This window comes from Emericellopsis atlantica, assembly GCF_019669845.1.
Source record: "Emericellopsis atlantica unplaced genomic scaffold F5Z01scaffold_18, whole genome shotgun sequence".
NCBI lineage: Eukaryota > Fungi > Ascomycota > Sordariomycetes > Hypocreales > Bionectriaceae > Emericellopsis > Emericellopsis atlantica.
Window position 1 is genome coordinate 231,209 of NW_025764720.1, and position 16,003 is coordinate 247,211.

The 16,003-nt window shown below is 55.1% G+C and overlaps 7 protein-coding genes across 7 annotated transcripts; 4 read left to right on the forward strand and 3 right to left on the reverse strand.

Moving 5' to 3' along the window:
* Positions 1-620: 620 nt before the first annotated feature.
* Positions 621-2,504, reverse strand: F5Z01DRAFT_725757 (Alpha/Beta hydrolase protein). The gene is made up of 5 exons (XM_046266641.1): positions 1,397-2,504; positions 1,216-1,343; positions 1,047-1,144; positions 904-990; positions 621-851 (listed from the first exon to the last, which is right to left on the reverse strand). The coding sequence occupies exons 1-5, from the start codon at positions 2,387-2,389 to the stop codon at positions 685-687; spliced, it is 1,473 nt and encodes a 490-aa protein (XP_046116940.1). The 5' UTR covers positions 2,390-2,504; the 3' UTR covers positions 621-684.
* Positions 2,505-2,875: 371 nt separating this feature from the next.
* F5Z01DRAFT_751451 (Alpha/Beta hydrolase protein) lies at positions 2,876-4,838 on the forward strand (the record flags this gene model as incomplete). Its single annotated transcript, XM_046267048.1, has 3 exons — positions 2,876-3,306; positions 3,358-3,423; positions 3,444-4,838. Exons 1-3 carry the CDS (start codon positions 3,022-3,024, stop codon positions 4,836-4,838), a joined length of 1,746 nt encoding a protein of 581 aa, XP_046116941.1. The 5' UTR covers positions 2,876-3,021.
* Positions 4,839-5,264: 426 nt separating this feature from the next.
* F5Z01DRAFT_170904 (dihydroxy-acid/6-phosphogluconate dehydratase) lies at positions 5,265-7,509 on the forward strand. The gene is made up of 2 exons (XM_046257901.1): positions 5,265-5,601; positions 5,655-7,509. The coding sequence occupies exons 1-2, from the start codon at positions 5,525-5,527 to the stop codon at positions 7,390-7,392; spliced, it is 1,815 nt and encodes a 604-aa protein (XP_046116942.1). The 5' UTR covers positions 5,265-5,524; the 3' UTR covers positions 7,393-7,509.
* On the reverse strand, positions 7,510-8,890 carry F5Z01DRAFT_170913 (uncharacterized protein). The gene is made up of 2 exons (XM_046257902.1): positions 8,631-8,890; positions 7,510-8,576 (listed from the first exon to the last, which is right to left on the reverse strand). The coding sequence occupies exons 1-2, from the start codon at positions 8,659-8,661 to the stop codon at positions 7,627-7,629; spliced, it is 981 nt and encodes a 326-aa protein (XP_046116943.1). The 5' UTR covers positions 8,662-8,890; the 3' UTR covers positions 7,510-7,626.
* A 318-nt stretch (positions 8,891-9,208) lies between these two features.
* Positions 9,209-12,945, forward strand: F5Z01DRAFT_658984 (P-loop containing nucleoside triphosphate hydrolase protein). Its single transcript, XM_046263732.1, has 7 exons — positions 9,209-9,467; positions 9,519-9,669; positions 9,718-9,863; positions 10,002-10,230; positions 10,726-10,851; positions 10,914-12,619; positions 12,675-12,945. The coding sequence occupies exons 1-7, from the start codon at positions 9,447-9,449 to the stop codon at positions 12,732-12,734; spliced, it is 2,439 nt and encodes an 812-aa protein (XP_046116944.1). The 5' UTR covers positions 9,209-9,446; the 3' UTR covers positions 12,735-12,945.
* A 397-nt stretch (positions 12,946-13,342) lies between these two features.
* F5Z01DRAFT_171005 (uncharacterized protein) lies at positions 13,343-14,453 on the forward strand. Its single transcript, XM_046257904.1, has one exon. The coding sequence runs from the start codon at positions 13,534-13,536 to the stop codon at positions 14,380-14,382; it is 849 nt and encodes a 282-aa protein (XP_046116945.1). The 5' UTR covers positions 13,343-13,533; the 3' UTR covers positions 14,383-14,453.
* On the reverse strand, positions 14,453-15,996 carry F5Z01DRAFT_171093 (base excision DNA repair protein). Its single transcript, XM_046257905.1, has 2 exons — positions 15,962-15,996; positions 14,453-15,907 (listed from the first exon to the last, which is right to left on the reverse strand). Exon 2 carries the CDS (start codon positions 15,706-15,708, stop codon positions 14,524-14,526), a length of 1,185 nt encoding a protein of 394 aa, XP_046116946.1. The 5' UTR covers positions 15,709-15,907; positions 15,962-15,996; the 3' UTR covers positions 14,453-14,523.
* Positions 15,997-16,003: the final 7 nt, after the last annotated feature.

Sequence of the window (16,003 nt, forward strand, 5' to 3'; positions counted from 1 at the left end):
TAAACGCACTCGCAGCGGACTTTTCTAATCCAAGTGTCCATTGACAACTATTTTAACCAGTGTGTGAAGAATCAAGACGTTCAGTAAAATCTCCAAAATAACCGATTTTGATGCTCCACCGCCAAGAGAGCAAAGACCAGCCTACACCGTCTATTGAGTAGAAATATCATAAGACGGGCAAGAAGAATTGAGGAGAAGGGCGGTGGCGAGAGTGTAGAGGGTCAAGAGGCGTTGATGATTCAAGAGGCAGAGGCTTCTGGGCAAGAAAAGGTTAGGAGGCGGCATGCGCCCACAAAGGACGAGAAGTTGTGTGTCTCATAATCTCTCTGAGAGGTCGATGGATTATGAAACCATTCCATTCGACAAGTGCTATTCGGACTCATTACGGAAATCAATCTTGCATGTTATACCAGGCTTTGTCAAGCCTACTCAGTAGACCACTCGGTCTCGAAAAGTGCAAACGTATACAGCATGGAGAGTGGGAGAGTATAAGCCATGGTCTCCAAACATAGCACACGGTTGCTGAGAAGCGGAGCAAACAAGATTAACCATTGAGATGCAGCAAGGCCTGGTAGACAATCTGAACCTTGGGATCACGCCGAGTTGGAATCTTTGGGCGATGCTGAAAGCCAGCTGAATAGGATTCAACTATTGTTATTGAGCGTGTCTGCCACAGTTGCTGGACTATATACTACACTCGCTGTCTACGACTTCATGTGACGCCAAGTGAGCCGCGACGTCGTCGATGGCAAACTCGACAAGCGTATCGGTCTTGGAGTCGTACCTGGGCCATTCAAAGCTACCATCCGTAGGCCTCTTGGACGGGTTCCTGGCAAACGAGAGCCAAAGTGCTGTGAGGCACCATGTCAGTACAACTCCGGCAACGTGTCGAGCGAGACATACCTTGCATCAAATCGGCCACCTCCCACTCAAACTCGGTGGAGTTTCCGCGGTACTCGTAGTGCGTGCCGAATAGGATTGGCAGCTCAGCTAATTGGATAAATCAGTCAAGCGATTCATCGCCGCTTTAAAAGGCAATTTCTCACCGCTATGCGTTGCACCGATCCAAGGGCGTGGTGAGATGTTGGAGAAGTTACCGCCATAGAGGTATCTGTAAGTAACTTGTCCGTACTTTTCACGATTACTATAGAATATGCTTCAGCAGACATTCCTTTGCCGAATACCTTTGCAAAGGGCTAGGACCAGATGACTTACCTGACTTCGCGAGCGACGGGACACGTGATGGCATTGAGGCCGGTCTGGTATTGTCCGGGTGACATGCCATTCGGGTCGAAGGTGCCGAATCCAGCACCTTCATTAGCGTTGCTGCCTGTGATCATGGGCTGTCGTCTGTTAGTGACTGACCATAAAGGAGTGAACCCCCGTAGACGCTTACCAAATCTGCAATGAGACCCTCTGCGATTCGTTCAGTGTAATTCGAGAATGCCGTCACGCCGTCGGCGGCTGGGGAGAAGCTCGCTCCCGTGTTCCCAAATGATAGCTTCTGCTGGATCTCTTTAGCGTCAACACGCTGAACGCAAGCCAGCTCCTCCTCGGGGCCCAGATTCCCGCAGCCGACGAAGCCCGCAAAGGTCGAGAAGGCAGTGGCGCTTCCTCCCGCTGCCACACCCGCTGCTCCCGAATCCGCGATGAGACCTGTGACGATGGGGTCTTTTGGATAAGCATAGCCATATATTCCGACGGACGATGCTCCAGCCGACTGGCCCCAAAGAGTGATCTTGTGTGGCGAGCCGCCGAAAACAGCAACGTTGTCACGGACCCATTCCACAACAAGCCGCTGATCGAGCAGTCCCGCGTTCAATGGCTGGGCCGCCGCGTTGGGGAAGCCAAAGATGTTGACGCGGTAGTTCATGATGACCACAACATGAGTTTGCGACCGTTGAATCCATTTGTCGGGGATCTTGTAGAGCGAGTCTGCACCGCCGCCAGTGAAGCCACCGCCTGGGATGTAGACGAACACGGGAAGGTCCTTGGCAACAGGTTTCAGAGGCGCGTAGACATTGACATAGAGGCAATCCTCGGACTGACCACCGTTGATGAGGAACTGGGGCATGTACTCGGTGTACACACTCTGGCTGTTGCTCAGCTGCTGCATACACGAAGGCTCGTAGGCTAGCGCTTTGATGTGTCCAAAGTGCTTCTTGGGCTTTGGCGGGAGGAAGCGCAGACTACCCAGCGGCGGCTCGGCGTAGGGAATACCCAGCCATTGGCGAACATCAGGAGCCGTCTCGTTGACGAACCCCGTCACAAGTCCCGTTTTGGTCTTCACTGTCAGGGGTTGAGATCCCTCGCAAGTCGAGCCATGGCTGCGACATGCTGCCTCGCATACAAGAGACAGCCCGAGAACGAGCTCTTGAAGTAGCTTCATTATGGGCAAGTGACAAGAGGTGATCGAGTTTCTGGGGGTAGGTGCCAAGGAGCCCTTGTGCGACTCATCTTCCCGAGGCGCTCACAAACACACGAGGACCTTTATACTACATGTGGGCCGGTCCTTGCGAGCCTCGGATACCCCAAGAGATTCCAAATACGCATCCGTGAGCGGTAGAACTCTTACGCCCTCGTCTTAGAACCAGCCTGTGCCTGGAAGAAAATTTATACCAGGCCTTTTTCTCCGGCGTATAAGAGACAGCTCCTCGCGTGCGGCACCAATCACACCCCTGGTGACTTCGACCCCGCGGAGCGTTGAGCCAGACTACGGGATTCGGCACATGGATATGGGATTACATGGGGAAAGCGTTTCCGAATCTGAAGCCTAAGAAACAGCTGCCCGGACCCACGATAGTAAACATTGCGGGGATAGACCCCATCTTACCCCAGTCTCCATGTTATTCCCCGCAGTGCTAGGTTACATTGCGTGGCAATTGGGTTAAGATCTTTTCCGGCTCGTGAGCAGGATGAGACAATCTCCCAGTTCTATAATACAGCTTTGCTTCAGAGTAGTATAAGTTGGGACGATGTCAGTGGGAAACTCTGGCTGCGATAGACACCATCTTCCTAGTGATGCGCAACATCATGTTTAACCTTATTTGGCAGGCATTACTTGCCAGTTCCGTTGCAGCGTTACCAAGTCTTTCCAGCAGAGACAGCCAGCCTACGGTCGCGGTCAAGAACGGCACCTACACGGGCATTCACCTCTCTGATTACAACCAGGATGCATTCCTTGGGATTCCATATGCCCAACCTCCTGTCGGTGACCTGCGATTCAGCAACCCAGCATCGCTCGATAGTAGTTGGACAGGATCTCGGGACGCTAAGAGTCTTTCTGCGTCGTGCGTAGGCTATGGTGTAAGTGCTCGTTCCATGTGTGGCTTTTCAAGGAACTGATATCTGTCTCAGCCTTCTCAACTCGGCTACGAGACTAGCGAGGCAAGTATCATTCTGCTGTACGGGTTATGCATGAACGTATGGCTCATTGCTCCTAGGACTGCCTCTACCTGAATGTGTGGCGACCGTCAGGGCGCCAGCATGGAAAGCTACCAGTTGTTGTATGGATTCACGGCGGTGGCTATGTCCAGGGAGCCGGAAGTGATTTGCGTTACAACTTATCCTTCCTGGTTGACCAGTCCAAGACCATTGCCCACCCCGTAATAGGCGTCAGTCTCAACTATCGCTTGAGGGCCTGGGGCTTCCTGAACTCCAAGGAGTTCTTCGAGACCGGCTCATCAAACATGGGTCTCCGCGATCAGCGCCTGTCTCTTCACTGGATCAAGGAGAACATTGCTGCTTTTGGTGGTGATCCCGACCAGATCACTATCTGGGGCCAGAGCGCCGGCGCGGGTTCTGTCGGATCCCAGATTCTCGCGTACGACGGTCGCGATGACGGACTGTTCCATCAAGCCATCATGGAGAGCGGTGGGCCGCTCTCTCTCAACTCGCAGACTGATTTGGCAGAAGAGTCTTGGAACCTGCTATTGGAGAAGACCGACTGCCATACGTCCTGCGAGCCTACTGAATGCCTTCGCGGGCTGTCGTTTGAAGATCTCAATTCCGTTATCAACACTACTGAGCTATCGGGTCCTTGGAGACCCAAGATTGATAACGACCTCATAGCTCGCCATTCTTCACGACAGCTTGCTGACGGTAACTTCGTCAAGATACCGATTATTATTGGCGACAACACGGACGAAGGGACCAGCTTTGCGCCAAAGGGCCTCAACGCCACAGGGCAATTTCTTCGAGCTCTGGAAAGCGACTCGCCCCCCCTCAATTCGTCGTTTGCGCAGCAGATAGTGGATACCTACACCGAGGAATCGACAGACCAGATTCTTGCCAACCAGGCTAAGGACTGGGTTCCTCCCCCTTCTGTGGGTGCTTTGTATCGTCCAGTGGCTGCCTACTACGGCGACAGCGTCATGATTGCTCCAAGACGACTGGCGACACGTACCTGGGCGCAAAACCACTTGCCAGTATGGTCATACCGGTTCAACGCCATCCCGGCGTGGGCAACCTACCTGGACGGAGCAACACACTTTGTCGAGGTGGCTTTCGCCATGCGTAATCTGGATGGCGTTGGATACCCACCGATACGGGTCAATCCTTTCGAGGGGCTTCCTGAGTCCTACCGAGATCTTGCACGACTCATGAGCAGCGATCTGATCAAGTTCATCGCCACTGGAGATCCAAATGGCTGGAAGGGCCGTGACAGGGCCGCACCGGACATTGGTGAGCCAGTGCCACGGTGGCCGCAGTACGGTTGTGGCGCCGGCAAGAATTTCGTTTATGAAGGCAACAAAACTCACCACATTGAAAGCGACACATACAGGTTGGAAGCAATTGATCTGGTCCTGTCTGGAAACCTAGATGTCTATGATCGTTGAAGACTGAGAATAATATGAAATAGTCTACCTTATCTAAGAACCGAGACTGGCCGTGCTGACTAGTCATTGCTGGTTCCTGACTAACAACAGTTCCCCATTGCGGAGCCAAATACATTCGTAGTTTCGAGAACCACCAATTGCATTCTGAGGTTGCGTGTGCCTTAGAAGCGGTTACTGTAGCCACTGAGGTTTGGCCTTCCAGGTCGCGTCACGACGTAGACATTCGCGACGTTGTCACACCAATCCACGGCAGCACGCACTATCCATGTAGTAGACGCATAAGAAAACGTTGCCAATCATAGAACACTGAACGGTGTGCAATGAAGTTTATGAACGAACGGTATAGGGTAGTTGCTCAAGAAGGGGAGACGACTCATCTACCCCATGTAAGACTGCGCTAGCCCAGACATTGACCAATGAAACCCCCTCTGTTTTCAAGCAGGATCTGCACTAGCCTCTTCTGGCTAGCTCTTACTAGAATCCACGATGCCGACCGGCCGAAGTCGGTGCTGGAGCTGATTTCCCTCAGCGTGCGGACTCGAATTTCCAAAACCACATCCTCGACAGAGCTTCCCTCCCCGCGTCACGCTTTCTCTGAGCTCGAGGAACCTGCCGCAGAAGCTGGAGACCAACCCTCGCCCGTCTCACCGCCAGAGAATTGCTCACTCATTCAATCAGCGTCCACCATGCTCTCCAGGTCCATCCGCCTCGGCGCGGCTGCCAACCTGAAGGGAGCGGCTCGCCCAGGCCTACGCTGGCAGAGGCAGGTCCCCAGCGATCCACGATGGAAAGCTTCTCCTTGCTAACCGATTCCAGTCGCTCCTTTTCATCGGGCGCCGCCCGCTATGCCCTCGCCGACGACAAGCTCAACAGCATCTCCAAGTCCATCACCCAGCCCAAGTCCCAGGGTGCCTCGCAGGCCATGCTCTACGCCACAGGCCTCGACGAGAATGACATGAACAAGGCCCAGGTCGGCATCTCGTCCGTCTGGTACGAGGGCAACCCCTGCAACATGCACCTGCTCGACCTCTCCAAGATCGTCGCCGAGTCGGTCCGCGAGGCGGGTCTCGTCGGGTACCGCTTCAACACCATTGGCGTCAGTGATGCCATCTCCATGGGCACCACCGGTATGCGGTACTCCCTCCAGAGCCGCGAGATCATCGCCGACTCGATCGAGACCGTCATGCAGGGCCAGTGGTACGACGGCAACATCTCCCTGCCCGGCTGCGACAAGAACATGCCCGGCGTGGCCATTGCCATGGGCCGCGTCAACCGCCCCAGCATCATGGTCTACGGTGGCACCATCCGCCCCGGATGCACCAAGGCGGGCGAGTCCATCGATATTATCTCCGCCTTCCAGGCCTACGGGCAGTACATTGCCGGCGAGATCAACGAGGAGCAGCGCTTCGACATTATCCGCAACGCCTGCCCCGGTGGCGGTGCCTGCGGTGGCATGTACACCGCCAACACCATGGCCACCGCCATTGAGACCCTCGGCTTGACGCTGCCTGGCAGCTCGAGCAGCCCCGCCGAGGCGGACAGCAAGAAGCAGGAGTGCCAGAACGTTGGCGCGGCCATCAGGAACATCCTCAAAGAGGACATTCGCCCTCGCGACTGCATGACCCGCGAGGCGTTCGAGGACGCCATGACCATCATCACTATTCTGGGTGGCAGCACCAACGCCGTTCTCCACCTGATCGCCATTGCGCACTCTGTCGGCATCAAGCTCACCATTGAGGACTTCCAAAAAGTGACGGACCGCACACCATTCCTCGCCGACCTGAAGCCCTCGGGCAAGTTCGTCATGGCCGACATGCACAGGATTGGCGGTACCCCCGGCGTGCTCAAGTACCTGTTGAAGGAGGGTCTGATCTCCGGAAAGCACATGACCGTCACCGGAAAGACGCTCAAGGAGAACGTCAAGGACGCCATGGACATGCCTACCGATCAGGAGATCCTCCGCCCCCTCAGCAACCCCATCAAGGCGACGGGTCACTTGGCCATCATGCGCGGCTCGCTCGCCCCTGGTGGCGCCGTCGGCAAGATCACCGGCAAGGAGGGTACCAGGTTCGAGGGCACGGCAAAGGTCTACGACGCCGAGGACGACTTCATCGCCGCCCTGGAGCGTGGTGAGATCAAGAAGGGTGAGAAGACCGTGGTCATCATCCGATACGAGGGTCCCAAGGGCGGACCTGGCATGCCCGAAATGTTGAAGCCCTCGTCGGCCATCATGGGCGCCGGTCTCGGCAAGGATGTGGCGCTGCTCACTGACGGTCGCTTCTCTGGTGGTTCCCATGGTTTCCTCATCGGCCACATTGTGCCTGAGGCTATCGAGGGTGGACCTATTGGTTTGGCCAAGGACGGTGACCGCATCGTCATCGACGCGGACAAGAGGGTCGTGGACCTCGAGGTGTCCGAGTCCGAGATGGAGGCGCGTCGCAAGGCTTGGGTGCAGCCCGCGCTCAAATACAACAGGGGCACTCTGAAGAAGTACGCCAGCCTGGTGAGCGACGCGAGCTCGGGGTGCGTGACGGACGGCAAGCTGGAGGAGTAAAGGCGGGCAGCCATGTGATACCAGTACATTTTGTTTTCGAGTTTAGGATGCTTCAAAAGAAGAAGGAAAAATTCGTATCAATTTCTCATTCGTATTCGACACTGCGCCGATCCCACGTTGAGGAAGAAAGACATGTAGGATACGATACAATCAATAAGCCTCCAGCTCCGTGCAATGCAATCAGCGACCGACTCCCCAAATCCCTTCTCTTCATATCCAACAAGCTGAGAGGCGTCATCTCCTCTTCCTGTACGCCTCTACAAAAGCTGCCTTGTCCTGCATCGTTAGACCAACCCTCTTGACCCTGCTCAACCGCGCGAGCGCTTCACTGATGCGGTCCAGGACCTTTTTCTCGTGGTCTGAAATGTCGCCCTCGGCGAATCGACTCCGGAGCTCGCCCGCTCCATCGCCTGCAGGCGCCGAAACGCCATTCGTCCTCGCCACCGACGTGTTCAACTGGCCCTCGGCGATTCTAACGCGGATGCAAGTTGTCGGTCGTGACAGGAGATTCCACAGAAAGCGTACCCACTGCCCAGGCAGAGGTGTCGTCACATCGGAGGGCGTGTAGCGCAGGCTGACGGGGAAGATGTGGACGTCGGCAGGCGTCTCGAGGACGGACGGGCTGAAGGGCAGAATGGCCTTGCCGTTTGTAGTTCCGCATTCGGGGAATACGGCTATAACGCGACCGGGATGCTCCTCAAGGAGCTGCTTGAGGTTGACGAGATTGGCGCCTGGCGGTGGCGCTGTCTTGACAGACGAGAAGGCGTAGAGAATAGCTCCCACGAGACCAACTTTCTGAACCTTGCGCGTACCAGGGTACGAGATGGTGAAGACGGGATCGAAAATGGCAGCCAGGTAGACGGCGTCGATCGGACTGGTAAAGTTGGCCGCGATAACGCTCCCGGGGTGCGGCACTCGCTCGCGTGGCTGATCAGCCAGCGTGCCCCTCTTGACGCCGTCCAGCTGCAAATCTACCCACCAGATACCAGGTATAGCCATCAGACCCCATAGCGCCATCTTCCTCACCACCACGGGGAGGAAGGGCAGCCAGTGGAAGAAGAGGAGGTAGCTCGCGATGTAGCTTATGAAGAGCGGCAGGCGGAAGAGGAAGAGGAAGGTGTGCGTGACCGTCGACAGCGCCGTGAGAGGAGTCGTGACCGGGAAGAAGGGGGCGATGCCCGTGCCTGCGCACTGTCAGTCAAAGGGATCTCGTGGTGATGAAAGACGGGTTGGCATACCCCGATCGCGGAACTGGCTGTACTTTTCCATGTTGATGATGCGATCGATAGATGCTGACTGTTCGTAATGCACTGAAGAATATGCGGCTTGCGCTAGCCCGTTGTGCGGCGACAGAGACCTTGGTCCGTGTCGCGTGTCAGCTCATGCGAAGTTGGAGATGTTGATGTCAGCGCAATATTCCGTAATTAGCAGGCAGCATCAGAAGTGGCGGTCTTGGCCCTTGGGTGGGTTTCTGACAATTTGGGGAAGGAGTGAATCGCGCGGAGGGGGTTGACATGTGAACAGCCCCCACCGTGGAATGTGCTGACTCATGATGCACAAATCCTACGCGCACCAAGTTTTGCAGGTAGCAAATGGATGCACGACATTGACGAACTTGAAGGAAGCCAAAGAATATGATTTTGACTAGAGAACATCTGGTTGACTTAGTAAATAATGCCTCACGCAGACTGGGTTCTGCCTCTTTTTGAGGTTGGCGTGGGTTATCCTCAATTCGAGAGCTTGAGATTGACGCACGCTAGGCTTATGCGTGCATAAGCCACCTTGTTGCCCAGCAACCGTCGCGCCACAATCAAAGTAAGCAAAGTCTCAACGCGGGATTCAACACCAGCATTCCCCAAGTCAAGCCAGATTCGAATCATTCGAGACGCGCGGGACACACACCTCCGACATTCGACTCTCATGGCAAGGAACAACCTTGAGTACTCTTTCGTTCATTTGTCTAGCGTGCCACAATCGACCAGCGACACGACGAACCTCCGATATCTCAGTGTTTACGCACAAGCGAACGACCTCTGACGCGACCAGCGCTTGGCATGGAGGTCTCCGAAAACCAGGTCAGTCCCGAGCAAACCTCCGCCAGGCCGTCAATGACTGACCATGACCAGCAGCCCATGCGCCAGTCCAAGATGGCGAACAGTCGGCTTCCCGCGCCCAAATCCACGAGCCACGGCCTCGCAGAGATCAGCGACAACAATCACAACTTGCGCAGCGTGGGTCATTCGACTGTACCACAAAAGCGCGAAATACCACAGCCAGGTGGGTTGGACGGATCGCCTGTCTACACGCAGTACTGACCGTGCGCAGCTGTTCAGTCGAGACCAAAGCAACAGCGTCGTCCCCTTGCTGAGCAGGCGGCCGAGTTTGCGACCAAGCCAGTGGCTACTGCGCCCATAACGAGATCAACGTCTAGAATACAAGGACAGAGCTTGAAGTCCATCTCATCATCAGGAGTAAGTCTAGCGCATTCTAGCACCAACCACGGTCTGCCGCTTGGGCTTGCGCGAAGCGCTCTGCCAAGTTCGACATCGCAACGACGCCCTCCTACGCCATCACTCTGCCCGAGCTCCATGTATACTGACACCACCCAGATCCAGCAGCCAACATCCTTCCAGTCTCGACAGGCATCCAATGCATCAACCACTTCGACAAGCAGCTTCGGCAAAAGCATCGGCCCAGGTCGGCATGGTGGACACGCACAGCCAGCACGACCCGTCACCCGAGCATCACACACGCGATCCAAAAGTCAAGCTCCCCGTCCCAAAACCGCGCACGCCCACTACGACGAGGATACCAGCGCAAACGGATCCACAAGCAATGGTACGGCCAGCTCGCCTTCAGACAAAGCCTCCCCGCCTTCCTTGCAACACCAGAAACCAAGAGACACACGACCCACGCACACTTCCACCAGAGATAGCTCTCTCGTCACCAGACTGGGCAACCTTCGCCTTCACGACCGACCACCTAGTCAAGTGACATCCCGCACATCATCCCCTGTTCATGAGCACAGAGCATCCTGCACCACACCTCGACTCCCAAAAGATACGAAGGCTATGCCCCCACCACCATCCTCAATCCCTCAACTTACACCATCAATGAGCCCAATGACTCCCGCAAGACGTGTTTTCCCGGCAGTGCCCGCGTCATTGGAGGCAGTACCCGGTGCCTAGAAGGCCCCAGAGACTCCCACAAAGGAGCAACTTGAGCACAAGTGGTGCCAGTTCGAGGACACCATCAAGTCATACAAATCACCCCTGAAATACTCCAATGGTTCAAAGTTCCTGCATAAGACAGCCAATCTAACAAACTTCACAGTGTGGGATGTCGACGGTCGAGTGGGGGACATGGAATCCCAGTTCAAAGACCTCAAGGAAATGGTCAACGCAACTCTGAGTGACAGGAAAAGTCACGAGGATGCGCTAGAGCTGGCCAAAACTCGCGGTCAGTATTTTCCACTCAATGGATGCACAAATACGTTGCTGACTGATCATTGCGCGCTGCAGTATCTGAACTGGAGAGGGATCGTACCAAGTTGGACGAGCGTAACGAGAGTCTACAAAGTTTGCTCGACGAATCGAGGGAGGAAAGCCGAAGACTGCGACACGATCTCGAAAAGCAACAATGGGATCAGAGCCGGCAAGTAGACGACCTGAACCGGAAGCACCGCGATATGGTCGACGATCTCTCCAAACAGCACAGGGCAGCAGTGGACGATCTCAGCAAAGAGCTGGATTACTTGAAAGAGCAAGAGGCAAGGAATCACCAGGAGCGGATCGATGGCTTGACACGACACTACCAGCAGGAGATCGAGGACGAGCGGCAAAGGAAAGACCGGGAAATCCAGGAACTCAAAACCCGGATGGCCCAGGATCATCAAGGCCTCGAATCATCGCTGGGCCGAAAAGACCGTGATATCCAAGAGGCCCGAGCGGAAACAGAGACGTTGCGGCAGGACTTGCTTCAAGAGAAGGCGCTCAGGAACAGTCTCCAAAACAACATTGCGGATCTGTCCGCGTCCAACACCACGCTCGAAGCCAAGATCAACTCGCTCCGATCGCAAGTTGAGTTCCTCGAATCCGACAGCAAAGCCCAGTCCGATTCGTTTGCGGACATGGAGACACGCCTGCAAGAGGCTCTCCGATTTGCGGACGAGGCCAAGGCTAAGCTGATCAAAGAGGAGACGGAGCGCCGTGTCCTGTTCAACAAGTATCAGGAGCTCAAAGGCAATATCCGGGTCATGTGCCGTGTGAGGCCGGCTCTGCAGAAAGACGAGCAAAACACGGCGCAGATGTCGTACCCTGATGAGAAGACGTCGGCTGAAATTGTGGTGGCCGGCCCGGAGGAGAGGAGCAGCCTTGGTGTTGTATCGCGCAAGAGCCACCCGTTCGAGTTCGACCGCGTGTTCACGCCCAGCTCACAAAACGAAGAGATCTTTGCTGAGATCTCTCAACTCGTCCAGAGCGCCCTCGACGGGTATAATGTGTGCATCTTCGCCTACGGCCAGACCGGGTCCGGCAAGACGCACACCATGTCCGCTATGGACGGCATGATACCCCGGGCGACGCACATGATCTACGATACCATCCACAAGCTGAAGGAGAAGTCGTGGGAGTACACGATGGAGGGATCCTTTGTCGAGGTCTACAACGAGGAGCTCAACGACTTGCTGGCATCCCCTGGTGGTGGCAAGACCAAGCGACTCGAGTTACGGCATGACGAGGCCCGCAAGCAGACCTCCATTGCAAACTGCAAGACGGTGTTGCTCGAGTCACCCTCCATGGTGGGAGAAATGCTGGACCACGCACAGCAAAACCGATCGGTGGCCGCGACGAAAGCGAACGAAAGGTCATCGCGATCTCACAGCATCTTCATTCTCAAGCTAGTGGGCAGCAATTCGACCACGGGCGAACGATGCGAGGGTACGCTCAATCTTGTGGATCTTGCGGGCTCGGAGCGTCTGAAGCACTCGCAGGCGGAGGGCGACCGTATGAAGGAAACCCAAAACATCAACAAGAGTCTGAGCTGCTTGGGCGACGTGATTGAGGCGCTTGGTCGAGGCTCGGCGCACATTCCGTACCGCAACTCCAAGTTGACACATCTGCTTCAATACAGTCTAGGCGGCAACTCCAAGACGATGATGTTCTGCATGGTCTCGCCGATGGAGACTCATCTCAAGGAGACACTAACAACGCTTCGTTTTGCGACCAAGGTGAGTGACCCTGCTGCTATCCAGTGGGAAGGAAGAGTGTGACTAATTCAAACAGGTTCACAACACCCATATTGGTACTGCAAAGACGACCAAGAGAGTCAAGGGCGATGTATAGGCCAGGTTCCCATGGTAAGGCTCCCGATCTTGTCCACGGCGGGGGTGATGGAGGTTTGGATACGGCAATATCGAAGGCCAAATGACGGATTTGAGCGCTGTGTAAATAAAGTTGAAGGAGTTTGACAAGGGTATGTCGAGTGACTGGCTTGGTATACACTATAGATGATTACGAAATGATGAATCAATGATCTGCCCTTTTTCTTGTGGACGGATGGTGAAGCGGCTGTCCAACGCGTGTGCATGGCCTACCCTGGAGAGCTATCAAGGGCTTTGCCGTGAGCCCATTCTCTTAACAACGACTGCAAACCACCCTGAAAGAAATCCACTACACCGCTGTTTTCAAATCATACAATGGCAGCTGTTCGCTTGATAATGATTGAAAGTGCACATGAAATTCCGTCAAGGGAGGTTCGGAGATTAGTGGTCATGAAAATACTGAAGATGACAAAATGGTAGTGATGTTCAACTGAAATCAACACTTCTCAGGAAGGCAGAAGTTCTAAAGCAACATATACTAGGTCTCATTCTACTCAATAGCATTTCTTTACTGAATGACTTCCATAAGGCAAAGGTGCATCCATAGCGACCACGTTACTGCGCCTATCAGTACCGCCTAGTAGCAAGTACGGACGATAAAGCGCGTATCGATAACACGCCATCAACATCCCGCGCTTGCGCTTTCAACTCCGTCCCGTCAACAACCAACAACACCCAACCAGTTTGTACGCAATCATTCATTCATGTTTCCTTTACATATACTTTGCAATTCGCTTTCGTGATTTGGGGTCTCTGCCGCCATGGCGCATTCTAAGGGTCTTAAGAGCTCCATCTGGGCCGCGGCCCCCAGTCACGCCGCCTACGCCAGCTACCAAATACGAACGCCCACACAAGATCACTCTTCGCGATCGAATCGGGCACGAGACAACCTGCCATCCTCATACAGTGCTAATTCCACGAACTTTTCTACTACCGGCGCTGCTTCATCATCAACCGTGTCTGGCACACCCAGCTCGAACTCGACCGCCTTCACGACCCCTTCCACCAGCAACGGGAGCCCTGCTGCGGCCGCCCTCAGTCCGGCACGCACGCTCCATCGCCTGGAGCAAGCCTGTCTACGACTGCGATGGAAATCCCACGATCTAGAAGCCGCCTGGACACGCTGTCGTCACCCGCAGGAGTTTGGCTTCCCACCGAACATTGCCGAGGAAAACTTCAAGATTGACTTTTACGAATTCTACACTTGGATTGAGAATGCGCTCGTGCTGATCCAGCGGATCTTTGGGATTGAAATCAACGCCCGCAGCAGCGCCGTCAACGCGCGCAACCACGCCTACCACCACAACGTGTTGCTCGCCCTGAGCGACAAGCAGAGCCCACTGCACGAGTTGCTGGGCAAGGGCGAGGTGAACATTGCGCTGTGGAAGGCGAAAGAGCTGCGAAACCGGTGGAAAGACGCGGCGGAAGGCAACGAGAGCACACCCCTGGGGATGTATGATCTTACGTGGATCTTGGGCCGGGTGCTCAGCGGCCTGGAGGCGGGCTACGAGAAGGCGAGGGAAGTTGCTAGCAGCAGCGAGCCGGCTGCGTCTGGGACGGAGGACTGGGCGTGGATGGTAGACGACAGCATGGACTGGGAGGGCTGCTGATGTGGTGTGGCAAAAGTTGGATTACGGTGTTTTATTTGATGGCGGCGATGGCATACACAGCGATGGTGCGCATGGGATACCCCTTTGGTTCACAAAGAACAATGGCATGGTGGTGGTACATTCAGTGTTAGGCGTATATGGTTAGGCATCCTGTTCTTCTTTGATATCCTCCTCCTCTGGCTCCTCCTTTATCTCATCCTTTATCATCTCTTCTTCTTCGTGTTCTTCTTTGACGAAATCTTCATCTTTCACTTTGCTGCCCTTTCGAAAGGCTTTTCTGAGCTCACAGTCACCAGCAGCGCGCCCGCCCGCCTTGCACTCTGGACATTTCTTGCCATGCGCAATGAGAAGGATATGCAGAGGATACTTTTCGTCGTCGGGTATCCTCGCATCCAGGTGGGCGTACGTTTGCTCCCTACTGGCGTTGGGCGGGCGCCAGCCGATGAGCCCCGTCAACCGATGGACATGCGTGTCCACGGCAAAGTTCGAGCGCCCCAGGCAAAAGAGCAGCACACACGATGCCGTCTTGGGACCGATGCCCTTGTACGAGAGCATCTGGCGCATACATTCCTCATCGTCCTCTTCGTCGAACAAGTGGTCCAGCGAGTACTGTCCGTGCTGGGCGTGCACCTGCTCCAGCAGCGAGAGGATGACCTTTGACTTGACGACAGAGAGACCGCCTGACTCGATGGCCTTTTGCAGTTTCGACTGGCCGCCCTCTACAATGGCCTCCCACTTGTCGGATCCGCCGTACACCTGGTCCATGGACCGTTTTGCGCGGGACGAGTTCTTGTCTGATGTGTTTTGGCTCAAGATTGTCCTGACGAGGGCGTCGAGGACAGTGGGCGAGTTTCCGCAGCCAGCAGAGTCCTTGGGTGCGATGACTGTCGTCGGACGGTGGCGGTCACCATGGAGCTGGGCGAGGATCTTGTGCGCGGTCCTGCATTCGTCAGGGGTGGGATGGGCGAAGTCGGGGTACGGCGATGTCTTGGAAGAGTAGGCCGCATAGGAAGACAGCTTCTTGGACTGGAGAGCGGCAGCCTTGTCTTCGGGTGTTTGCGCCGTCTTCTTGACAGATTTCTTCACTGGGGACGGTGTGGTTGGCTCTTCTTTGATGGTAGCTGTTGAAAGTTTGGGCTTGGACGGCGTCACAGGCTCGGCCTTGATCTTCTTGGCTGGCGGAGGAGAAGCGACTGCTGCAAGGTCTGGGGTTTCGCGCTTCAGATTGCGCGTGCTGCGTCGCGTTGCCGTGGCTGTTGATGCTGTACGAGCCATGGCGATTGGGCGGATGAGTGTGAGTCTAAGTCTATATGGGAGTGTGAACATATATATATCAGCTTCATGGAGTGTTTGGAACCTTGCAGGGCGCAATTGAGGTCAAGTCCCCTAACGCTACCTTAGCTGAGGACCCCCCTACTAATAGTCATGAGGTCATTTCTTTCATCCTGAAAGGGACAAAATCAGGGGGTCTCCCTTTATAGCGATACCTGGCGTCATGCTGGGCAAGATTATGTGTCTACCGGGTCTGTGCCTGAATTCAACTGACATGCGACGCGAACGGTGCCTTGTGAAAGCTGACCTTGCTGAATCAACATCATGTTTGCCATGACAGCGATATTCG